The 27,194-nt window shown below is 36.9% G+C and overlaps 1 protein-coding gene and 1 pseudogene across 14 annotated transcripts in view; one reads left to right on the top strand and one right to left on the bottom strand.

Moving 5' to 3' along the window:
* CSNK1G1 (casein kinase 1 gamma 1) overlaps positions 1-27,194 on the bottom strand; it is a 150,257-nt gene that overhangs the window by 54,494 nt on the left and 68,569 nt on the right. For 13 of the 14 annotated variants that reach the window (XR_004320373.1, XR_004320371.1, XR_004320369.1 and 10 more), the window contains 2 exons: positions 19,489-19,529; positions 13,988-14,057 (listed from right to left, as the gene is read on the bottom strand). Coding sequence is in view for 7 of the 14 variants with exons in the window: in XM_006183992.3 (XP_006184054.1) it covers positions 13,988-14,057; positions 19,489-19,529 (111 nt within the window). In the remaining 7 variants the exon portion in view is untranslated. Of the gene's footprint in view, positions 1-13,987; positions 14,058-19,488; positions 19,530-27,194 lie in introns of those variants that run through there. The other variant, XM_032480971.1, reaches the window with a different exon arrangement.
* LOC106729506 lies at positions 22,270-23,082 on the top strand (annotated as a pseudogene).

Here is a 27,194-nt window from a genome sequence, read left to right as displayed (position 1 = left end):
TGGCCTTCAAATTACTCGGCATATGCTATGGACACGGCTGATGCTCAGTTTTTGCTAGTTAAAACTTCATCTCTGCATTATGACTAAAGTAATTATTAGTAAGAGATTGCTACAGGCTGGTAAGAAATGATTAATGAAAGCCATACGAAGTATAAAGGAAGAGGAAAATGTTGAGAAAAGTTAAAAGTGTGTCAGACTGTTGAAAGTAAAAAGAATGCGGAGGTGTATAGAGCTGACAAACTTCTTTTAAGTGGGTGGAATATGTATTACTTAGGAGTTTTTGAAAGAAGATGAAAACATAATCGGCCACAAATGTTAAAAATTGAACTTTTTGTTGGTTTTTGTCTTAAGTATGCTTACAGATAAGTTATATTCTACAAATACAAAGGATTTAGCTGGCAACTGGACTGGTATTTCGATCACAGGTAAGAGGAGTTACCTATCTTTATGCAGTCTGTCACTGGAATTTAAGGAAAACATTGTCTCACAATGACACTGAGATTCACTGCAAAGGAATTTGTTAAGCGGCTTTTTTTTTTTTTTTAATTGAAGTAGAGATGGTTTACAATGTTGTGCTAATTTCTGGTGTACAGCATAGTGATTCAGTGTTACATACATATATCTTTTTCAGATTCTTTTTCATTATGATTATTACAAGATACAGAATATAGTTCTCTGTGCTATATAATAGGTCCTTGTTGTTTATCAACTTTATACATAGCAGTGTATCTATTACACACATATTACATTACAAGGTATTGAATATAGTTCCCTGTGTTACACAGTAGGACCTTGTTGTTTATCTATTTTATATATAATAGTATCTGCAAATCCTTAACTCTTAATTTATCATTAAGTTTTAATATAAGACAGCAGAGACATGCTTCCACTTTCTCATAACCCATAGGAATAATCCACTTTAGTGACTCATCTCTTCCATGGTACTCCGTAGCTTTGGGGATGCTAAATGCTACCTTCCTTCTTAATGATTAACCTTGACAAACTATGAATTAAGGAGGGGGAGAGACTGAGGGCTGGCGTCAGTCCCATGACGGTCACTGGGTCTTCCATCTTCGCCCGCCTTAAACAAGCATTCACTAAGAGCCGTCACTAAGCTATTCTTCATGTCTGAAGAATGTCTGGGAGGAGATGGAAGGAAGAGAAACATGCAGGTGCACGGTAAGAGAGGTGTGGGTAAAGACAGGAAAGTAAAGTATGAGCTAGAATAAAAGGGAGAAAATGGCATCAGAAAGTTCAGGCTCTGTGCTGATTTATAAGCAAGCTCCCACTGACAGGCGTCAGTGCTTGACTTCTCCAGACCTTTGTCTACAAAAGCTCTATACCACTGTATTCAATATCTTTGCGGTAACCTATGGTGAAAAGGAATATTAAAACAAATACATGTATAATCCAACAGAACTGAAGCAGTGTGCTGTTCTGAAACTGAAGCAGTTCCAGAAACTGACACAACGTTGTAAACTGACTCTACTTCAATAAAAATAGATGTATTTTTTAAAAAGCACTATATCAGTTTTCTGAAACTGATCACAACACTCCAGCCCAGTCCACTATGTATAAGTTACTTGGGTCTATTTTTGAAACCCTGCCTTCTATTTTTCATGAAGATCCTTAAAAGAACACAAAACCCAAGTAACAAATTCTCCCTTCACACTGAGCGAATATCTCCAGCAGATCTGTACTTTGCAAAACAATGCACTGAAAAAGGTGTCGGAACTTGGTGTAACTGTGAGGTGTATGCAGGCCAAACAATTTCTATAATAAACTCACAACACTCTATTTGCAATTAAAGAAATTATTGGCCCAACAAGCCTTCACCAGCAAAATGTTTAAAATAGAAGTGGCTTTTTTTTTTTTTTTTGCAGGAGGGAGAGTAACAAATTTTATGTATGTAATTATGTATGTAAATAACTCTATATGCATCATGTGACTTGAGCTATTATTACAGAGAGAATGAAGAGGGCTAAAACGCCAAGGCAGAAGATTTTTATGACCCTAAGGAGAAGGAGGAGTCAAATAGTGTCAGAGTCCAGAAGAGTTAGAAAGTTGGGGACAAAAAGTAGCTGTCTTGGTTCCTAGAGGCTTTCTAAGTGCTTTTTTCCAATCCCTAGTGAGACAGTATTTCCTTCCTTGGCTCCATGATATGTCCCTGTGATTTTCCAGTAACTCCTCTTTTTGGAAAAAGCTAACTGGAATAGATTCTGTTATTTGTAACCAAAATAGTGTTTATCGAAACACACGTAACTGCTCACCTTCCTCCTTAACCATCACTTCCTAAACAGTATGTGCAAGACACTATGCTAGATGCTTTAGGGAGGGAAGGAAAAAAAGATAAGACAAAGATTCTGTCCTTAGAAAACTTACAGGTAGAAAACAGAGAGGTAAACAGCTAACATAGTACTAGGTCAAATATTTCATAAAAAATAGTTAAAAAAAAATGAAGAGCATGATGTGGAATGGCCTAAGAACCAAATTTACCTACTCAAATTTAATGATATATGCTTGGCCAAAAAAACAGAATAATACAAGAACTACCATAAAGTTATCGTGCAGATGCATACCTTATTACATAAACTCTGCACTACTGTATATATTACACATCCATACTGTGCAGTAAATATTTACTGAGCGTGATCATATATACAAGTCCAATTAGACTATATGCTGTACACCATGGGCATTTTAAGGGATTTTTCAAGGCTAACTTTGATTATGTGTGATTTTTGTCTGTGTGCTAACTTTAGCTCCTAATCTCACATGTGACTCCACTGTATTTAGCAGTTGGTTTCCTTAGAAAAACCGTCACCTCTGAAATCCCAGCATTTTAAATAAGATACCTATAAACTAACAGACAGGTGTGAGGCGTGATCTGTGACAGCTGGTGGTGATCTAGTTATCTGGCTGATTACTAGATTCCCAGCAGCCAGCTAAACTGAACTGAAATGATGTTCTGAGAATTATCTTAGGATTCTGAACAAAGCCTCTAGACTCAAACTAGAAGTCCCCAAAGTTGACAGTGTCTCAGGACAGGAAGTATGACAAACTAGCACATAGATGTGCCCCAGTAACTTATTTGCTAACATTCTGTATTATCTGCCTAGAACTGTTTTCAATATTTTCAGTGTTCCAGTTGTACTTCAATCATAATATTCCACTTGACATTTAACTCATTCTACCCCTTTAGCATCTCATCTCTCAAATCCATATTGGATAATAAAGCTAAAAGAACCTCAGCAGTGTTTGAAATGTATACCTTCCCTTGTTCTAAATAGACCCCCACCTTATCTTTAAACCAGAAACATTTCAATGAAAAATATATACATAAAAAGACTAAGGAAGCACATATGATGATAGGAGTTGTCAGCAGAGACATTAAATCTTTCTTTCATATACCTTTTTAAAACTTTCAGTGATACCAGTTTTCCCCAGAACTTACAAAATTTTTTTTTTAAGTGAAAAAAATGTTTTCCTTTGGGCAAGCTGCACACAGATAGTTGCAGATTCCTCGTATGAAGTTACTTTTTTTGGCTAGCAGAGTCAGAAATCGAGACTGCTATCTTTCCTGAACTCTAGTGTTGAGAGGAGCCAAGCAAAAAGGTGACAAGTTATGATCACTGGATCAATGTGATCGGGTCCAAATTATTCTCCAGCTGCTTACGGGCCACTTAAGTCTGAAGATATGTAATGCTTATAGCTACTATGCTGATGAGAACCACACGTAATTTCAACCTTCAAAGGGCTTAAATTCCAGAACTTTAACCATAGAGTTCTTGGATGCTCTGAGTTAGTTTGTAATAGTGAATATACATGTCTCTGACTATATACCAAATCCCTGCAGAAATAATTTGGGGAACTTCGTTCTAATTTTTTGAATTATTCATTCATACTTCTGCTTCCTTACTACAGTTAATCAAGAATTGCTGACACAAGCAAACAGAGAAGAAGCTAAGAGGCTGAAAAGGAGAGTGTACGATGAAAGAAGAGGCTACAACTTAACTTGGTGATCTCACAGCCGTGAAACACTGCTGCAAGAGTTTATCTGCTGAGATTTGCTGAGTTTCTCCTTTGGAGTAAGTGATATGCAAATAATACTATAATGAATAAAAGATGCTTCTTGCCTTTAAAAAGCTCACAATTCAGCACCATACTGCACTGTGAAAAGTCCACAGAGTCAGGGATATGGTGCTCTCTCTCTCTAAGCCCTCTCATTACGGCGTCTCAAGGGTGGCATATACCTCCTGAAATAATTTCTGTATTATGCCAACTGAACAGTGAGAAAAAGGAATACGGAGTTTTGGTCACTGCCACGCTAGAGTGGCCCACCTACTTTTGTATGATTAGATGGTTTAAACTAATAATGGTTTCTACATTTTAAAATATTATTTGTTTGTTTGTTTATAAAAAAACCCTCATCCCAGGGTTCTTGTTTGTTTGTTTGTTTCTGGTGGGGGTAGGTAATTAGATTTATTTATTTATTCTTGGAGGAGGTACTGGGGATTGAGCCCAGGACCTCATGCATGCTGAGCATGCGCTCTACCACTTGGGCTATACCCTCCCCCATCAAAATATTATTTCTTTAATTTAAAGAATATTTCATGTTCTGTGAAAATTACATAAAATTCAAATTCCAGTGGCCATGAGTAAACCTTTATTGTAATATAGTTCATTTGTTTACATACATATTGTTTATGGCTATGTTTGTGCTACAGTATAACATGAGTTGAATACAGACAGCAAGAGCTGAAGAGACAAGTGGCTCACAAAGCCTAAAATATTTACTACCTGTCCCTTCACACTATCTGCCTTTGTAAGAAATCTTCCACGCTGGAGGCAGGAGGGAGCCCAGTTACATGCATCTTTCATTTCTGGGCACGTTGCTATTCACTAGCATGCCTACACACCACTGTAATAAACCTCACTTGTGATGTTTCACTAGTTCATCCCTAGTAAGACTACTTCCTTTGGGAATTCATAGATGAATCCAATTATGATAAAAACCAAATATTAATGAATCTCTTGGCCTGGTCCTTGCCTAATGGTTTCAATTCCACTTTACAGAACAAAAATAGGCATGGCAATCTGACCTTTTCTTCTGGTGTTCTTCCCCAGGTACTGCAGGAGGGCTGTGGCCAAGCGTCCCCCCCAAAACTGGCATGAAAGGCTGTGGAGCTGTGGAAGTAAAAGTGTTCATTCTCCCCCAGGAGGCTCAGTGAGCATTACTGTACTTGAATCCGATCATACTCAGCTCCACTGAAAGACACAAACACTTCCCTCGAGATCACAGATGTGAAGGGTTCACCAGAGCGGAACTCTGGTCTGAGTCAGAGAAAGGACTGGGAAATATTAAGTTGCTCTTGCTTGAGAATTCATCAAAAATTCTTCAAAACTGAAACTGTTATCTCTTCATTCTGATCCTTTTTTAAAGCTATGAGAAATAAGATATTTCCATTTCTACAGGAAAGTCAGATCTTCAGTTTTAATGTAAAACAATAGTGCTCTGTGTTTATATAGCCCTTGTCCCTTAAGAATTCAAAGCCTTTACAGACATTACCTCATTCAACCCTGTAAGGTCTGCAAACTCAATGAGAAACAAGACGCTTCCCTGTTGTATGACTAAGGAAACTGAGGTACAGCAGGAGTGTATGGTTAACGCTAAGTCACAGGAAAACAGTGGGAACACTTGAGCTAAACTTTTCTCCTTGCTCCAATTCTTGGCTGCCTCCACTTAGTCACACTGCCTACAATCAGAAATAGCAACTGACTAAATCTCCAGTCCTCAAAATGTAATTTCAAGGCTGCCCATTTATACTAAGATCCATCTTCCCTGAATTTAGAAGAATGTGTCTGCTCTCTTTGTAAAACTTTAGAGACTTCTGAAAAACTTACACATGGCAAAAAAGAATCCAGATTTCAGTTTATTTTACCAAGTTCACTACTTCATCCTTTCTTCTCTCATTATGAAAACTTTCTGCCTAACTGGAGACCAGCAAGTTTTTTCCAAATTCCTTAAGCACTCCTAACTATGGAACACCTAGGTTAAGGCATGTTACTTGTTTGTAACCACTCTTGCTATATGATTCACTTTTATTTTAAGTAAAATTCCCATCTTTCCAGCATCCCTTCACATGTTCTTACTTTTCATTCTCCTGTGTACTGCTTCCTGCGTCTGCCCAGTTTCTAATGTACTCCTAAGGAAGTTCACAACACTGTAGGAGGGTTTGGCCAATCTCACACTTTTTGATTTTCCTCAGATCTATGCTTTATTCCTCTGTTGAAGCAGAAACACGTCCCTGTTAATGTAACAGTTACCCAGATTCAAAACTCTTTTTCTGGTACTAACCAGTACCTCTTACCTTTTTTGATGATATAAAACCATTCCCTCCCAGAAACTTCAAAATTGCAAAGCCCAATCAGCTCTATGAATAGTTTCTTTATTCACAGCATAAAGGCTTCACAGTGGGTGAAATGGCTTGCACAGGGGAGCTCTGAGCTTCTCAGTTGCACACATGGCACGTGTATTCAACATAAATGATTAATTTACTTTGGAAAGAAACATTTCAAAACCTAGCTTGCCCAAGGCCATAAAAGGTTTTGGAGGTAACAAAGGCAGCCTTCTAAGGCATGGCATTTGGGGGCATCACGTGAAACAGGAAATCCTACTCTTTCACTGGGGCCTTTCCTTCAATTAACACTTTTATAACTATCTCCCAGCACTCTATTACAATTAGGTAATGGTTAATAGGTAGAAGGCCCCAAGCATCTCCTGGGTATACACAGAAGACAAAAATTTATACAAACACATTCCCAGAGCAGGTTTTCCACTGTGTGACCCAGGGTAAGTAAGTTACTAAATATCCCTGTGCTCAAAATGGGAAAAATGAAATAACCATATAAAGCACCTAGTGGATATTAAGTTCACCTGCTTTCTCTTCCCAGTGAGATTTTGCCCTGGACTTTGTTACACTGCAAAATTTCAATAAGTATCGTGCTGTCTTTTCTAATTTGAGGATTAGCATCTCCTTTACAAAAAAGTCATTAGCAGATTAGAACAGCTGCTGGAAAGCAAGGACATGGCAGCTCAGGCTTAGATCAGCTATGATACGATATTTATTCCTGGAGCCCTTGAGAATTTTTCTCAGGCAGGTTGTCCTGTGGAAGTGGAATTAAGTGTTTAACCAGAGCATGATGAGTTCCTCCACTACCTTTAGGATCTCTCAATACAATTAAAAAGACTCTGGAAGCCAAGAGATCATTATAGTATCTGTTTATATTACAATTAGGCCTTTCCAAATGCCAAATGAAGTGGTGGGAATTTACCATAACCTTCCGTAGAACTTCTACTAAAGATGTCAAAGCTACTGTTTCAAAACCACTGTTCTTAAGAAACAGTTAACTCTGAGAACAGTAATATAAGGCAACTTTATTGCTTCTTCTGGCTGAGTCAGAAGCCTTCCCCAGATTTTATCACTTGCACTCTCATTTCTGTATCTAGAGTCCTGTTTTCCTGCCACTTGCCTCTCCCTTCTTCCCCATCCTCTCTCATTTGTTCTTGCCCAGGCTGACTCATTACCTCTCCCTTCCTCTCTCTCTCCTGCCACTTCAGCTGCACGCTTGGTTCTGGTTTACTGATCTTTTATTTAATTACCAAACACGCACTAGACCCCTACCATGTGACCAGTCCGTATCAAGTTATGAACCTTCATGCTCAACTGTCCCTCTCTCAAGTTTAGGCCTCTTATCTTTTTAGGCCACTGGTTTTGCCTGTCTTGGCCCCAAACCTGTCATCCACCAAATCCTGCTCCTGTGTGTTAGGATACAAGCAAAAGTGGGAGGTGCCTCTGACACCAGATTTGTGAGCTGGGAAATTTAAAAACTGACCGTGTATACTCTCTCCTAAGTAAAAGGACACTGAGAGCACAGGGAAACCTAAAAACATTCCCATGACAGGAAAATAAGTTTGGGACTTACCCACCGTGACTACAATACAATTAACACAACACTGATGGCTGAAGAAAATGGTAAGAAAACAAGTAAAATGGTTATACCTCACAGGGCACTTCCGCCTGCTGAAGGCAAGGTTGACAGCCTTTAATTACCATGATTAAATACAGCTGTTCTTTCTTGTGTGACGCGGGCCCACTATACCAAACAAATACTGAAGCTACCAGGAGGGCAAGCAAGTCCCAGGGAATCTGCAGTCAATCTTTAAGTCCCTGACTCCCTAATCTTGTCGACTCAGAACAACCCGTAGAAAGTACATCAGAAAAGGAAAGCATAATTGTGCTCAATGCCAAAGCCCTTTGTGCTTTGAAAAATCAAAACAGCAACGTAAGAGGAATAAAGCAAAAATACAGACAAAACTGAAGAAGGTATTTGATTTAGTCACAGGAGAAAACCTAAAACTTTGATGTCCCAACACTGAGGAAAAGAAGAATACAGTAATTTTTCATAGTCATTACATATATTTGCAGAGTTTCACATTTTAAAAATATTGCTTTTTCTTTGTAATAAATTTGGAAATTCTCCAGCAATCTTAGGTTCAATAACTGAACTGTAATTTGCAAATAAAAATCGAGCCCACTTCCACCCATCCAAGTATATGAAAACACTAGATAATGTTCCCATTCTGTTTGACTGACCACTGGGTGTCCACTTTGCCAGGGTTGTGTTTATGGTGTAATTAACTTAGAAAAAAAATTTATGTCTTTTGAAACTAAGTAAAACACCAAATATAAATATCTGCATCAGGATGCTTCTTTTACAGTAATGTGGTTTTTAAAAAGAGGGTTTTTGTTTTTGTCTTTGTTTTTAAATACCGTCTCAATGTTAGAATAGGTCTTAAAAAGTTACACATTCTAACTTTCTACTCAGTGCACAAATCTCCCCCACAACATCCAGAATACTTAAATGTTCAATTGCAGCTTGAAAACAGAAAACAGCTTCCTTCCTCCCCCTAAGAGATCAGAAATCCCATTGCATAGCCAGCTTGTTCCAGCTCACAATTTGTTTTACCTCTTCCTACAAGAAGGTGTTTGGAAAGAAAGGAAACAAGGTACCGCACCACTTTATTATCATTTATTGATCTTATGGCCTGAAACTGCTAAATGTATGGCTCATGATAAATGGGAACAGAAATAGGTTGCTTGGTGATGGAAGAGGTAGAAGAAGAGTCAATAAATCCACTACCAGTATTTTTTTTTTAATTAATTATAACAACAATAACAATAATAATGATCAGGGCAGAAAATGCAACCAATATGAAAGGATTAAAGTGTAAACTTAAAGACTACTTCCCATTTCTTATCATTCTTTTAAAAGATAATCAACTCTTTAATATATCCATTCAGATATTTTCTGTGCTCGTGTGGACGTATCTGTATTACATATGTTTTTCTTGCATTACACAAGTATAATTACGCTATACTGTTTTGCAAACCTTTTTACTTAAAAAATATATTGAGGCATCTTTCCATATTAGTACATAGGGCTCTACTTTCTTTTTTTAATGGGTAATTTCATGGTATTAATGTATCATCATTTATTTATCCAGATCCTTACTGATGACATTTAGATTACTTTCACGCTGTTTTAAGTGTTATAAAAAGTCCAAACTTATCTTTCCTGAAATCTCTTTCAATAATTTTTGTTCTGGAATTATTTGGAATAAAACCCCTAATCTATCATTTAACAGATCTTTAAACATTTGAAAATCACCATCATATCATATGGGGAGTAAATGGCAGAACATATGAAAGAAAAGTTTTGAGTTATAATACTCAGGTATCAGAAATCAATAGGAGAAATGATTTCCTCAAACACAATCTAAGCATCTAACAACATGAAATGCATGCTGAACTTAACGTTCTATGAAGCTGATGGGATATTATACAATGATTACAAACATGTATCTAATGCAGCATCATGACAAATGTTAACGACGTTCAGTGAAAGACGATATACAGTTGCATATGAACTGAGATTAACTATGAAATGTCTGCATATGAAAAGGAGAGAAATAGTCAAATGAAATGTGGCTGAGTTTGGGTGGTAAGAACATGGACCAACATTTCCTTTTAAAATAAACATTAATAAATATTCCTTTAATATTTTATATTCTGTTTTCTACAATAAACGAAAAAGAATTTTAAATATAACTATCAGGAAGACCAAGATCCTCATTTTCAGTTTCAAGCTCTCACAGCCCTCTTTCTTCCCTGATTATTTTAGAGAGATCAGCCCTCACAGTAAATAATCAGGTGTTAAAATTCTTGATGGCAAAATTACAATCAGCAAACAAAGCCTGAAGTGTGACTGTTCACTAGAGGACACAGTGGTATGGAAGGGAAGGAGTTTGAGATCAAACAAGGAAAACAAGGGACAGTCAGGAAAAGCTCCCCCTTAAACCACGTTCACAATCAGCCAGTGCCACCATTTTTGTTTTATCTACACATGAGTAGAGAACTGGTATGAACTTCCAGAACATAGCAGTCAGGGCAATGTGGGGGTCAAAAATCAAGGTAATAATTAGGACTTGGGTGCTTCAGTAAGGAATGGTTAGACTTCCAAGCCAACACAAAGCTGTTTTTTTTTTAGCAATTTAAAGTCTCAAGCTCTGGTCACATTAGCAATATCAATATTTTTAAAATTCATAACCACTCATTTCCCCCCCGATTACATCCATTTATTTTATAAGTACTGACTAATTCCTTGAAAAATTCTAAGTCACAACGGGCTTTTTTTTTTTTTTAAGTATTCCTTGTCTTGATAACCAAATATTTTGCAAACCTTTGGCCAGCACTGAATAATGACAGACAAAGTACTAGTGGGTAAAAACAATGATTCCGTTATTTTGGCTGTTGTGTGCTTTCAGTGTAAACGGTTGTTTATTTACAATGCCACAACATCACCTTGGTTCTGAAGAGAGTGGCATATGCGCTCTAGTTGCCCAAACATTAACTACTGATGGGTCACATTTGCAGTTGGGAGCTTCACTCTAGAAAAATAGGAAGAGAAATGCTCGTGCTTGTAATTAGGAACACGCTCCAGTGTTCATGCTCACACTTACAGGGAGATAACAATGAAATCTTGTCTATTTTGTCAACTGATCCACTTTCAAAATAAATTCCCTTTTTCGGCCATCTCCAGGGAATAGTTTTATTAACAACTTGGCAAAAATCTAAAAACGCACGCTTATCAAATCTTCCTAACTTCTGTCACCAAAACACTTCCCAACTTTCTATTACGTGAAAGAGCGACGTTGGGCCTTGAGATACATTTGAGACGCCAGGATGAAGAAGGCACGAGCCTTGTTCTCAGGGAGCTTACAGCAGTCTCATGGAGTTGGGGGAATATCACAATTAAAAAACAGTCAATATGTAATCATCAGTAACAGAATCAGGACTGAAAAGCATCTCAATACTTAGTAATAATGGGATAAAATAAGATGGCACCTCAGAGATTCAGGTGATCAAAATCAATAGTACAACCACAAAAATGCAGAAAGCCTTGATTGATGGCAGCTTGTATAAAAAAAAGATGTAAAAGTTTCAGTTGAATAGAACTCCATAAAAGTCAACCATGTGAAATGGCTGTTAAAATAGCTAACCTAAATTAATAGAAATACTATGTCCAGATGAAGGAAGGTAATAATCCTATTGTCTCCAAATCCAGGGTCACTGGTGTTTCACGAGGCTCATTTAAGAGGAACATCACAAAACTAAGAGTGCGTGCGTACATTCATGCTTGCTAGCAGAGCAATGACAGAGCATCTGTAAATCATATTATGCAAAGAGATTAAAGGAACTGAAGATACGCAGATTAAAAGAAGACCTGGAGGTGAGCAGTGGAGAGGGTAGCACACAACAGTTGTGATGAATACCTTTGAGCTGGTAAAAGAGGGCTCAGTGTGCTCCACGGAAATTTAAAAAAAGGGCAGATTTTGCCCCAACAAGAAGAACTTCCAATACTTCGGGCTTTCCAACACTGAATTATTTTGTAGAGTGATAAACTCTATGGCTAGTAGTAGTCAAGCAGAGATGGATGACCATTTATTAAGAAAACCCTGGAAGCAATTCTTATACTGGGTAGAAATTTCTAACAGATCTTTTAAGCTCTTCCTATGTTGGAAAAGCTTGTGGCTACCTTGTTAGCTGCAGGCAAGAATATTAAGAAGATGAGACCCTGTCATAGCTACTTTAAGAGCAGTGGACAATCTCAAAAAGCAGAAAAGAGGTCAGGTATCACCAGTGAACTTTGTCTAAGACCTAGAAGACTTTGCGACTTTTAGATGATTGTCAGAAGAGGTCTGGGGAGGGAGGCCAATGATGGCCAACCCACCTGCCTGTCAGCCAATAGCTGGCCTGACCACAGCAGAGCCCTCCTAGTCCCACTGCTTATAACAGATGCACCAGTCTCAGAGATTCCAGTTTTTCTTCGCCACCTTAAGTAAAAGGCAAGTTTAAAAATCCCCTTTCCTCCAGTCCTCTCCCTATTAATTCTCATTTTCTGTGCACGAAGAATGACAAAACTTCAAGAATCTGTATGGTTCTCCTCTTTTTGGGGAGACTATGAACCTAACAGCCCACATGTTATTCCAACCTAATAGGTTCATGAGATTTTTGTGGTTCCACATGGAAAAGGGAATATTGACCTGCTATGGTTGGTCTATTTAGAAGGGCTTAACAGAGGAAACCCTGCGCATTGGGCTGCTCAGTTTCCTCAGGCCAACTCAAAATTTTAAATTGGGCTGGATCTAGTATGTTTTCACCTGTGCCATAGATTTGTGAGACATGAACAAAAATGTTTATCATAAGTGAGCTGTGATAATTATCATCCTGAAATTTATGACACTAGGAACAACATAACAGCCAACTTTAAAGTTTAGCTCTGAGAAAACAAGCCTCAAATTATACGTATGTCCTGTGAACTCAGTTGCCAATCTTAAATCCTATGCCAGGAACACTCCCTATTTAAGGATATAATCAATGAACAAATAAATACTGAGAGGCTACTGTGAGCAAGAACTCATGTGAGGTCCATCCTGGCCTCCCTAGGTTATGACTGTGGCTGATTATTGCCATGCTCAGGGTGTGAGACAACCTGAATAACACCCAGTGCCTCTTATATAATAATTCTATTTATTTTAGGAAGTGAAATCTCAATTCCTTCAATAATGGTACTTGAAATAGAAACCATGTTTTAGTCATTCACATAAAACTGCCACACTGAAGAAAGCATAAAGCAGAGGAACGTCTACTAATGTCAAATAATGAAACTACCACTGAAGAATTCCATGTACTGCAAGAGGTATCCCAAAGGCTCAACCTCCTTAGGGTTGGTAACATTTGCTTAGTCAAGGTATTTTTCTGGAAGCCAGTAAGATATTCAGAAATTAGAGCTTTATGGTGAAAAACAGGAATGTTTTAAAAAATAATAAACTTAATTTTTAAAAATCCTCAAAGTTCATGGGTTATTACAATCATATAGATGGATAGGTCTTCCAAATTAATGAGAACAACAGATAAAGTGACAGTGTTAATAAGCAGTTTCAGAAGGTATATTTTAGCAGTATGTCTTTAAATAGAATATATAGTCTCAGTGTGGTGAAATATAGCTTGTAAATCACCAACACTTCCTCCTTTCTGTAGGTAAACATAAAAGAATGAAAAGAGAATGAATAAACTACCCAGAAGCAAAACCCCGTACCATGTGTATTTCATGTGGATGAAAGCATTCAAAGGTTGGTTTGTGGGCACAGTCATGGCATCTCAGGTCTCCAATCAATCCAACCACCCTTCCAGGAGCCAGAGAGCAAGGCGCTTTTTGGTTGACTATGTGTATGTCTCTACCCAGCAAGCAGGGGAGATCTTTGGTCTAGTGAAAACGGTAAAGGAGCCAAGAAAATCTGCGTATGTTCGGACTTCTACCTACGCTACATGCTAAGTAGATGGAGAAAACAGACTTGACTTACCTGCACTGCCGAGCTGTTTATAAAACCTGTACTCTAAATGAAGCTGTGGAGCACGTGATTTTATTGGTTCCTGAAACCCAAGAAGAGAAATTGTGATCAGATTTAGACAAATAGGATTTTTTCATTCCTAGGTTTTCAGAGTAAACCAGGGCTAAGACCACTTAATGTTTTAGAGATGATATTTATATATGATAGCATTTTCTTACCACAATTTCTCTTTGAAAGCACACCTAGGGGAAGATGAAGCTGAACTATACACAATCCTTTCCATGGATATTTAAATAAAAATATGCTGTATGAGCCATCACTCAAGGATAGCTCCCTTACCATGAAGTCATCTCCTGAAATGTAGTCTAGGAAACCAAATACCAAGCCCTTTAATTAAATATCAGGATTTATTTCCTGTTTGTTTTATTATGAATTTTGGGTAGTAAATGGTTTTATTCTTTTTAGAAAAATGATATATGCTCAGGAAAAAAATTTCATACACAAAAGACTTAGAAAGAAAGCAAAAATAACCTGAGTCCTATTATTTAAAAGAGAAGCACTGTTAACATTTTGGTGAATGTTCTTCCAAATATTTATTTATACATATATTTATATATAATATAGACTCAAAAATGTATTTTAAATAAATGAGATCATACTGTTTGATATTCTGTAATGTGCCTTTAAATTCAACAATGTGATGATGACATCTTTCCAAGGCAGTAAGTAAAGCTGTATTGTGTGTGTGTGTGTGTGTGCGTGCGCGTGCGTGCGCGCGCGCACTCAAATCATGACTTTTGGACATGTGAACTATTTTCAGTTTTCAATATTATGAAAAATGAAGTAGGAACAGTCTTATGTATATTTATTTTTACATTTAAGAGAATTAAAGACTGTAAATGCAATTACGATATGTAAATAATATGGTGCTCAAATTTTCAAAATTAGAGTTTTCTAAAGACCCCAAAGACAAACTACCACACTTGGCTCTACACCAAACTTCAAGAATTGGCTAGCTAATTATTCTGAATCGACAGTATACAAGGCAACAAGAAAATCAAACACTACCCTAAAAGATACATTTGTATATCCATTAGGATGGCTCTATCAAAAACACAGAAAATAACAAGTGTTGGCAAGGATGTAGAGAAACTGGAACCCTTGTGCATTGCCAGTAGGAATGTAAAATGGTGCAGCTACTATGGAAAACAGTACAGCAATTTCTCAAAAACTTAAACACAGAATTACCATATCATCTAAGCAGTTTCACTTCTGGATATATACCCAAAAGAAGTGAAAACAGGGATTCAAACTGGTATCTGTAGACCCACGTTCACTGCACTATCATTCACAATAGTCAAAAAGGTGGAAGCAATCCAAGTATCTATGAACAAATGAATGGATAAATAAAATACGGTTACACTATGTTCCACACATATGATGGAGTATTATTCAGCCATAAAAGGCAGAATATTCTGATACATGCTACAAAATGGGATGAAAGCTTGGGGACATCATGCTAAGTGAAATAAGCCAGACTTAAAAGGACAATACTGCATGATTCCACTCATATGAGGTACCTAGATAGCCAAATTCATAGAGACAGAAAGTTGAATGGTGGTTGCCAGGAGCTGGGGAGAGAGGGGGAAAGATGCTGGTATTTGATGAGTACAGAATTTGAGTTGAGGAAGGTGAAAAAGTTCTAGAGATAGATGACAGTGATAGTTGCACACCAGGGTGAATATACTTAATGCCACTGAACTGGACACTTAAACATGGTTAAAATGGTAAATTCTAGAAATCAATTCTTTATCAGATATATGATTTTCAAATATTTTCCCCCATTCCATGGGTTGTCTTTTCACTATTCAGACTCCTTTGATGCATAACAGTTTTTAATTTTGAAAAAGTCCAACTTATCTATCTTTTCTTGCTTATGCTTTTTGTGTCATATTCAAGAAATGATGGCCAAATCTAATACAATGAGGCTTTTCCTCTAAGTTTTTCTTCTAAGAGATTTATAGTTTTGGCTCTTAGGTTTGTTTAGGCCTTTGATTCATTCTGAGTTAATTTTTGCATGATATAAGGTAAGGGTCTCACTTCATTGCATGTGGATATCCAGTTTTCACAACACCATTTCTTGAAAACAGTGTCCTGTCCTCATTGAGTGGTTACTTGTTCTATTTTTAAATTTTAACTAATTTATTATTATTGTTTTTTTAATGGCAGTACTGGGGATGAACCCAGGACCTCATGACCACTGAGCTATATACCTTCCCCTTCTTGTCCTATTTATAAAATAGGCCCAAAGGAAGGAGAGTCCACAGCCTCTCTCAATAATTCATGCTGTTCTTTAATAAGTTTCATAATTTGGAGGGTCTTTATATGTAATTTAAGTCTCCACTACTGAAATTTTAGCCAATTTCTCTTATGTCCTCAATAACAAAATAAGATAGCTCCTGAATAACCTGTGAGCACTATAATAGCTATCTTCAAAGAAGACAGCTAAAAAATCATTTCTTAGACTTTCTATATCCAGGAAGAGTAATTTCAATTTTTTTAACCTTTCCTGACTGGTCTTATTTTTCAGTTCTTCGATCATTTTTGACGGCTATTCCTGAACCCACTTGAAGTTTTCTGCATTTTTCTTAAGATAAAGAATCCCCAAATCACAGAGTTGAGTCAGAACTTTCTTTAAAGTTATCTAGTCTATTCCTTTGCTTCTAGGAATGTTTTATCTAAATCAATTCAGGTAGACTGGAATATGTCAAATCCCTAAGGAGCTCTATGAAAAACTCATACCGTTCTTTGATTGCAAAATCAGCAAACATCAGAGTTGGACTTCAAGTTTCTCAAGATTCTTACAGTTCAAAAAATGTAACTAAGACTAAATATACTGTAGAGTCATTTTCTTATTCATTTATCTCTTCAGATAGAGAGGGATCACTCTTAAGAGTCTCCATTTGGTTTTAGATCTTTTACTATATCACCATTAAAGTAGCCAATTACAGAACTTTTTTTTCAGCAAAATCACTAATAATTCACAAGAAACCAAAATAAACAGTGACAACAAATTAATAAGAAACCAGAGGTTGATCTAAACACTAAAAAGAGGAGTGTTCTTTCTAAAGAAATAGTCTTGGATTCTGACAAACCACAAAAGCCAATTAAAAAACCACCCCACAGATCCTTTTTCAAATGTAATACTCTCAAACTTCACACTGGAAACATCAATAGGCAATAGTCAATGTGATCTTGAGTAAACAGGTGAACAGATTAAAAAAAGCAAAAATTCTTTCACGTTATAGGGCTGAAGTGGGTATACACATTGCATATATTCAGACGTGAGGGGCTTTTCATCACAGATGGAAAGACTTACATCCTTCAGCACACGGTAGTAGCTTGTTCAGCCCACTGGAGCTTCAAGAGCTCTTCCAGAAGCACTGTGTATGAAGGACACTGCAAACAGTCTACAGACTGAAAGGCAGCATGGAGAGAAAATTTCTTTAACAACTATTAGAAAGTATCTGTCAAGACGAACCCTAGAAATCTCCATGATGGGGTAAAGGAGGGGTTCATTATACTATTTTGTTTACATTGTATCTGATTAAAAAAAAACGTTCCTAGAAACCCAAGAAGTAAGAACCCACAGTGAATATCAAAACAAAGTAGAACTGAAACAGTACCAGCACGGCCTCCTTGTATTTCTGTGCCAGATGCTGATTACACTTCCACAGAGGACTGGCTATTTGCCAGAATCACGGTTATTCTGGAGCACACATGCCTGATTGAAATCCTAAACCGACAGCAGACGGCTACCTTGTAGGACTGCGATGCTTAAGGCAAACTGTGCCGTTCCAATGAGAAGAGCTCAGTTACTGCCATCATATGTCCCACAGAGAATACAGCTTCACAGCAAGAGAGGAGGCCCAGAGACAAGACTGTCAGCCTCTAAAAAGCTTTTATTTAAGATTTATTTCAAAGAGAAATGAGGTACCGAGAAACACCACACTAGATAACATGAAGTCTATTTTTTGCTTTAACTCTTGGTCATACAAAGAATAAAACTTTAATAAAATGTAAGTGAAATGCAGTAGTCAGTCAGGTCAGTAATATGTTATGCAAGCTTATTTAAATAGGTCAACTAGTATGATCCTGGCTGGAGGAATCTAAATAGATTGCCCCTAACAGAAAACCTCAAAAGAAGTCCTGTAAATAAAAAGACAATTACAAATATATAGTATTGAGGCAATATTTTAAAGTGTTTTAGAAACTGCTTCTTCCTATTACTAGTCCCAAAGAATCAAAATTATTCCAACTTACCAAAATAATAAAACAGAAAGTATAAAAAAGCAGATGAACTAGAGAACACGTTTACAGAATAATCAAATTCCTATAAATTAAACTATATGATTAATCCTTTAATATTCAGTCTGAGAAAAATATTTGGTCTGCACTGTTACGTGCATTCTCTCTCTTCCCACTCCCATTTCTCCAACAAGAGCTCCCAGTCAACAACAACAAAAAAAGAAGAGAGTTGGTTCATTAACTGTTACCTGCTTTTAATACCTGCTCCCTGTCTATCTCTCTGTAGAGAAACGAATCTGATGCGTGTCAGTTCTCCACAAGGCAACTCTAACTCCTCCACAGACAGACAAGCTTATGAGAGGAAAGGACTAACCACAGAGCAGGTGGGGATGTGGTAGGTGCAATTCATTAGAAAAGAACAGCAATTATCACAAGATGCTTCCTTCAACTATTAACTCTTCTGCCTTCCGATTAATGAAGCCCCAAACTACCTCCAGACTCTGGAAAACTTACTTACATACAACATTTATACAGTTTCATTAGAAACTAGTCAAAGGAAGCATTTCATATGGCTAGAATGGTTTTGTATCAACCTTAAAGAATTGTTTCTTCTAACACTACTAATCCTCAAACAAACAGAATTAGTCTTTTTTAATAGGATGTTATTTTCAATGACTAGGTTAGTTATTCACAAGATCAGCACTGACAAAACCAATTGACTCTGCTTCAAATATGACCTCATGATGTATTTTCCACATTTGACAACTTTTTAAGGCAATAATTAGATGATCAGATTTGGTTCTCTACTGCTAAGTATATTAATAAATACCTTACATTTTAAAAATGAATAAGTCATATTCAAGAAGAAGAAAATAATAAAAAAAAGCACTGTGAAATGTAGAAAATACAAAGAAATTATAGGAAAACTGTTTTCCTTCCAGCTATTTTTTTAACTATTTTTTGATTCATCATTGCTAACCCTATAGTTAGCATCTTCTAACTATATAGTGTGATATAGTATTCAGTGATTCACCACTGTAACACTATATATATATTTTTTTTTTGAAGGAAATGACTCTGTGGGATCTTATGCAAGGGAAAAAAAACATTAGTATTTTGTGAAGGCTTACAACTATTTCCTGTAAAAAGACATGTGAAGGATGAGAGCACCAAACATAATTACCACAAATATAGATTCTACTCACCAGTTTGATAGCTACATATTCATTGGTGTAGAGATTTTTACCTAGGGGAAAAGCAGAATGTATATGTTTTAGTGACATTTATTCTGGGAAATGCAAAGCAAAATCTTAGCTCACAGGGTCATGAGAAAAGGTCAAATTCCCAATGCGGTTCACATACATGAAACATGATTTATAAGTGAAAGCTAAACAGAGATAATGAGATCCAGCAAGACGAGAACAAAACCAGCCTGAGAATTTGGAAATTTAAGTTAGACATGGGAATTTGTTATTTTAAGGAAAACAAATCTCTTTTTCTCTGTCACACACACATTTTGTTATTTAATATTTCCCAACTATTAAGCCACGAGGCAACCCAAGAAAAAGAAATGCCAGAATTTCAAAGATACAGACTTTAACTCTTGACACAATAAATACAAACTCTCATTTTTCTAACTCACTGACAAATAAGGCTTTTGTGGTTTCTGTCACTGTATTTAGTGTCAACTTTTGTTGGCATAAAGGACAGTGCAAAGTAAAACCAATTACTGCCCTACTCTCCTTTCGCAAGACTCATCTACTGTCCACAAGTAGACGATTCTGAAAGCTGTTCTGACTCTTCAGCAGAACTCTAGCTCTACAGCCTCTAACTACATGCAGGAAAGAGCTCTCCACCTGGACCACACTCAAACACCTCAAAGTTATTTCTGAAACTGAACCTTCTCTGCTTGTAGAAATGGAATCACTATTCTCCTATCCTAAACATCCAGGTAAGAACTTGGGGTGAGTCTAAGTCTAAGAAAAACGAGCACCACTCCGTGAGCCCATTCTACATGCTGGGTGCTTAGCTACCCTCACCTCCCCAACCCCACTGATTCTCGAAGCTAATTTTCATTCCTTCCAAGTGTTTAGTAACATACTATATAGTTCAGCCACTGCAATGGACCTCACATTGCTTCTTATATATTTATTCTAAATTAATCAGCTAGACTATAAATATCTTGAGAGTAGCAATTTTCTTCAATAGTTCAATCAATGAATGCCCTATGGTGCTTAAGACCATGTTCTGCATATCTCAGACACCCAAAACCTTGGCTGACTATAAGTTATAGGTACGTATAGTATGACTACTTTTCAAATAATACATAGAGAGGTAAATGCTATATTTATATACATACACATACAAATGTACATAGCTGAGTATATATGTATGGAAAAGGATACAGAAAGAAGTACATTAAGGTATTAAAATGATTGTTTCTGATTTTTATATAACATAGATTGTTCTGATAATGAAAAAAAAAACCACATTTTGGGAACAAAAGAATGCTGGTAATATTGGTTATTTTAAACAAGCTCTAGACAATAGAAAGCCCTTTGCAAACTATACCATTATACTTTTAATGCTGTTATCAGTTTGCCCAGTGCCTTTATGTGTAGAAAAGTACACTAATTTAGGAATAACTTTTGTATGCAAATAACATTAACAAAGAGGACTCAGAGGTTGCCAAACACCTAAGAAGCCGTTATAAGAGGAATAACTTATTTTTCAAAGGAGCAAAAGTAGAAAACAGGTGTTTTTCTCTCTACATTAATTGCATTAAGCTTCTAAAAGTTAATTTGTGTTTCTGATTAGCGTTCCTACCAAAAACATTTTTAAAAAATATTATTTGATGAAATTGTGAAAAGGGTACTAGTAACGGAGAGGAATAGATGAGGTAGTGACAGCAAACTCCAAGGCAGACTAAAACTCCCTCTTGGCCACAGACCTCTTCCACACCAGATGTGATGCTGCACAAAGATTTTTCAGGAGACCCCTTCCTGGCACTGTGGAAGCACTACTGTTGTGACCTAAAACCAACTTTAGCAAAGGGCTGACCCTAAAAACTTCATACTGCTTAGAGGAAAATGGTCAGGCTTAAAATTGTCAATGTGTTTAGGGGGTCTTTCTGAGTTGGAGACACCCCCTAGTTTTAGCAATAAGAATTACTGGGGGATAGAGAATTACAGGCACCAAAGCTCACCCCTTTCTCATTTACAGAACAATATGCCTTAAAATGCTTTGTTAAAGAACTAACTTAATATTTGTAGCATATGCTTACAGTAACAGATCTTTAATTCAAATAGATCACAACCTTTTTTTTTTAATTGGAGTATTGTCAGTTTACAATGCTGTAAATAGATCACAACCTTATAAGTGAAGTGAGGTGGTGGTATCAGTGCAAGCGGAGTAATAAACCTGGATTCTGATCTGTGAGCAAGAAAAGAGACAGGGCAATCACAGGAGTCTCAGGAGGGACATACTTTCCTTTCATTCTTCCTCCGACCACATACTAACAGGGTCTGAAAAGATGAGTAGACTTTGAACAGTTGAAGAAGGGAGAAAGGCATCCCAGGGAGAAGAAACTGTATGAGCAAAACAATAAAAAATAAGAAAACAGATAATACAGGCTGAGATTGGTGGATTGTCTAGGGGTTAACAGGCTAGAAGTTGGACCATGAGGATCAGAAAGGGGTAGGGATGGGCAAGGAGTGCTTAGGGCAGTGAAAGAGACTAGAAAAGTAGAGTCCATATTAGGAAAGTTCTCAAAGCCGTCTTAAAGTTTAAAATGAAAAGTTCTGGAGTAGGGTAGTGACATGATCAGATCTCTGATTTAGAGGAGGTATAAAGGATTACTGAGAGACTAGAGGTGGGGGAAAGTATTTGAGTATTTAACATCCACCATGCAGTTTCCAGACATCTAAGATGAGTAACACTCAGTTCTCACCCTTCATAGACTGTATTCTAGATCCTCACACATGGCCTTGCACATGGTGGCTCAAAGTTTGTTCAATAAACCACATTATTTGGTAAGTGTTAAAAGAGGAATATGAACAAGTCAGCAGAGGAGCTTAGAACAGGGAGGGTAAAGCATTTGGGCACAAGTGGCACGTGAGGTAAGCCTGGGAGGATGAACAGGAGAGAATCAGGGCATTTCTTACAACTGAACATTGAGCTGGAGAAATGACAGAAAACGCAGACAATCTGATAAACTGTGAGTGGACCAATATGAAAAAAGCACAAAATACACAGGCGAGAATGATGAGAAATGAAGCCAGCTCTTTCAGCCATCCTGGAGCCTGTGGAGGCCTGCTGGGAGCAGGACTTCTAAAACAACAAAATGTCTAGGAGGCTGTGGTCCAAGGCCCATTTTTGCTGGCTATAAGTGGAGTCTCTGGAACCAGAGGGAGCACATAGCTCTTCTTAAAACTGAAGGTGTTTATGCTCAAGATGAAACTGAATTCTATCCAGGCAAGAGATGTGCGTATGTGCACAAAGCAAAGAACAACATAGTAACTCCTGGTGGAAAACTGAACAAAACCAGAGTAACATGGGGAAAGGTAACTCGCGTTCATGAAAACAGTGGCGTATTTCATGCCAAATTCCAAAGCAACCTTCCTGCTAAGGCCACTGAGCACAGAATCTGTGAGGCTGTGCCCCTCAAGGATTTAAACTTACTGAAGAGTAAATAAATAAAAATGTGGGTCTGTTCTCTTGTTTAAAAAAAAAAAAGGAAATGAAGCCAGAAAAATCCAACACATACAGGGTGTCAATAACCTTGGATGCCAGCTTCTTATTCTGAGGTACTTTCCTAAATCCTCATCTTTTTTTTTGAAGATTTGGGAAGATCTTTTTTTACAGTAAAACAAACTTGCTAATTATAGCAACTGTGCATCATTTCCTTTGAAGAAAACAATTCAAGAGTTCAAAGAAATCCCAGGCACTTACCTATGGATCTGCTTCTTCCAGAGTCTAGGGCATCTCACCAATCAGTGGGTAATCTTTTCCTCCCCTTCCCTGTGCTCAGCTGGGCAGCCCACTTCTCACAGTGCAGTTCAGTGAACTTCTGTGAAGGTGGGAAAGGTAGCTGCCAGGTGATGCCAGGGAAGGAGGGGATTCAGCAATCCAACTACTTCATATATAGACTTGCAACTAATCTTCCTGTTTTTAGCTCCTCCTGTATCCTAGCTTTCTGAAATACTAGAGTCTCTAATTTTTGAACTTATCTGGTGTATTTTTTGTTACAAACTGGCCTATCCTTTTCATCATTCAGCTTTCTCTGGACTGCCCCATCAGTTACCACTTAACTGCTGCTGCTTTCTAGCTTCCAAAATTTTGTTAAAATTTCTCATCTGTTTTTATCTTCTCTCCCATTCTTTTGGTTCCTTGTGGTTTTTATCCCTTTAAAAAATAAATCCCTTTTCTAAATATACTTCTAAAACTGAGGCAACACACCTAGTTCCATAAACTTCCACATGTATTATTATTAATTATGCATATAGCTTTTTACTTCTCCTAGGCAGTGAATGGCCTAAGGACAAGAATGTTCAACTCAACTTCTTATCCCTAACAACAAACATCGTATTTAATATGTAGTAGGTAACAACACTTGCTGAAGTGAACCAAATTGACTGATATACTGAGAAGGTTCTTCTGATGAAGTTCTAGGGCAATTAAAAAAAGAAAGCTAGTTTAGAATCAGATTATGGATAATGCTAAATGCAATATAGGAGTTTTGACTTCATTATTCAGCTTGCTGTGAAACCACCAAAGGTCTTGTAATAAAAGAAAAAGAATAATGGTGAAGGTTGTATTTTAAAAATATTAATCTGGATCCAATGTATAAGATAAAAGACAGGAGAATACCTTCGAAGAAGAAGAAAAGGAAGTTTTTATAGCAGAACATTTAAATAATGACATCTACCACACCATGTGGTTATGAGGATTACATCAGTCAGAATATGTGAAAGTACTTTGTAAACTGCAAAGTGCCAGATGAACCTAACTTTTATTACTTCTATTATTACTGCAGGAAAGATGCAATAATTCCTGGAAGATAACTTAAAAATAATATTTATAATAAGGTATTTAGAAGAAAAAACTAACAACCTTTGGATTACTTATAAGCATGAAGGAAAAGGAAAAGAGAAGGGTTAAAGATGAAGCTCTAATTAGTGGAGAACAGAAGGAAGACCAGGAGAGCAGGCAATGATCATCCACTCTACCATGACACCTTCCTCCAAGCTCTCACTAAACCTAAAAGTAGTACACAAATTATGAAACGCCTTTCAGCTTCAATTTTTGTATCTGGATGGAAGAATAAAATCACAGAAGTATAATAAATGAGGCAGCCTATGTAACGCCAAACATGATGTCTGATACGTCACAGAATGCTAGCTTGCTTGTATTTACTTACTTTCTCTCCTTATTTTACAAAAAGTGAACACATGGCAACCTCTACAAAGCAATTATCCTTATTCCTCAGAGGCCCTGGAGGTGACTAGATAATTCTCCTGAGCTATGCTCAAATGAATTCCTTTGCCGGGGGCATCATTAAGACTGAAGAGGTCAACACAAAACACAGTCATGTGGAAGGCTAGACAATCACTGAGCCACTAGCCTCAGTGATATACAAAATTTTTGCTCTGGAAGAATTTAATAACAAAGATAGAGGGTTAAAATTCTCCCATTTAAAATGAATGGAATTAAGAGGAGCTTCAAGATGGTGGAGTAGAAAGACATGGAGCTCACCTCTCTCCACAAATACATCAAAAATATATCTACATGGGGAATAACTCCCACAGAATATCCACTGAACTCTGGCAGAAACTCTTACACAAATAAAGCCACAAGAAAAATCTCCACATAAACAGAACAAAAAAATAAAATGAATGACTGCTTCTGCTTATATATATATATATGAATGATGTAACACTAACTGTGAGAAAGGCAGACAGTTTAATGAACAGAAAAATACCACTGATGAGATGGCATAACCCCATACTCCCAAACATTTTAGTATCTGTTGCACAAAATCCACAATGCTTCCCAAGGTCACTTCCTGGCTGTGGGTTCTTTTATTGTTAATGGTAAAGAAACCGCATTACACAGTAGTTTTTGGAGCTTAAACCTAAACTCAGTCCTTTTGAAGCAGCAGCCCTAGATGTGAAGCTACCCATAAAACCCACTGCATGCAGACTTCCTGTCTCAGTAAATTGCCTACAGAGACAACATTTACCGAAAGCTTCATCAGACAGCATTACTTCAAAGAACCAGCAGGCCTCAGTTCTCAGAGTCACGCTGATAAAGGAACACACAAACCTCAGGTTCCCAGTTTAGATTTCCAGCTGTCACATTTTCTTGTCCTAAACTCAAAGTAGTACATTTACAAATTACAACCTAGAACTTGTTAAAAAAAAAAAAAAATCCAGCCAAATGAATTAGAGGCAAATAGTAGTGAAAACAAGAAACCACTTTTCAGATTGGTTACCATGTCTCTTTAGGGCAAAGAGGCTGGCCTATTGTCTCCACCACCCAGACAGCATCTCTTGAAGTAGTCAGGGGTAAAAAGATAATTAACACTACAACTTTCAAGAAAAAAGCCAGAGGTCTTTTTCATTTTTACTAACTTAATTCTACTAGTGTATTAGTATACTATGCAGAAACATTTCCCAAATGTCAACAGCAAGGACGATTCCTTCTTGTGCCAAGTTTTTTGAAGAGACTATTTACAAAAACCAGTAACTAGTTTATTATAAACAAATCTTCTAAAATCTTGTTTAACATTACTGGTAATGATGAGGGCATGTTTCCTATTAATATGCTAACTCATGTCTATTTTAGACAATGTTAAAATGTTTTCTAGGCCTCTCTCACTCCCTCATCCTTGATTCATTTCCTTCATTCACGGCCAAATAACACCACATTTTGTTTATCTATTAATCAGGTGATGGACATTTGGTTTGTTTCCACTGTTTAGCTATGAACAATGCTGCTATGAATATTCACATATGTTTCTGTGTGAATATATATTTTCTCTTGAGTATATGCCTAGGAGTGGAACTGCTACAACAAATGGTAACTCTTACATCTAACTTTTGGAGGAACTGCCAGACTGTTTCCAAAGTGGCTGGACCATTTTACATTCCCTTCAGCAGCATATGAGGTCTTCTGATTTCTACACATCCTCACCAGTCAACACTTATTATCTGTTTGATTCTAGCCATCCTAGTAGGTACAATGTGGTATTTCACTGTAATTTTGATTTGCATTTCCCCAGTGAATGATGATGCTGAGCATCATTTCATATGCTTAATGGACATTCCTACGTCATCTCTAGAGAAATGTCTATTCAAATCCTTTGCCCATTCTGAAATGGGGTTGTTGTTGTTTTGTTTTTAATGAAGTAGAGTCAGTTTACAATGTTGTGTCAATTTCCGGTGTACAGCGCAATACTTCAGTCATATAGGAACATACATATATTTGTTTTCATATTCTTCTTCACCATAAGCTACAAGATATTCAATATAGTTCCCTGTGCAATACAGTATAAACTTACTGTTTAACAGGGGTTGTCTTTTTATTGCTGAGATTAAGAGTTCTTTATATACTTGAAATAATAGTCCCTTATCAGATATGATTTGCAAATATTTTCTCCCATTACACAGACTGTTTTTATTTTAATGGTGTCCTTTGCAGCACAAAAATTTTTATTTGACGAAATTTATATATTTTTTATTTTGTTTGTGCTTTTGGTGTCTGATCTAAGAGTCCACTGCCAAATCTGAAGGCATAAAGGTTTACCCTTATGTTTTCTTCTAAGAGTTTTATAGTTTGGGCTATGTTTGTCAATATTGTTTTGGCTCTTCAGGTCCCCTGCAACTCCATATGAATTTTAGGATCAGCCTGT

This window comes from Camelus ferus, chromosome 6 (assembly GCF_009834535.1).
Source record: "Camelus ferus isolate YT-003-E chromosome 6, BCGSAC_Cfer_1.0, whole genome shotgun sequence".
Taxonomy (NCBI): Eukaryota; Metazoa; Chordata; class Mammalia; order Artiodactyla; family Camelidae; genus Camelus; species Camelus ferus.
Note: the sequence above shows the minus strand (reverse complement) of the source record. Positions and strands in the feature narration are given on the sequence as shown.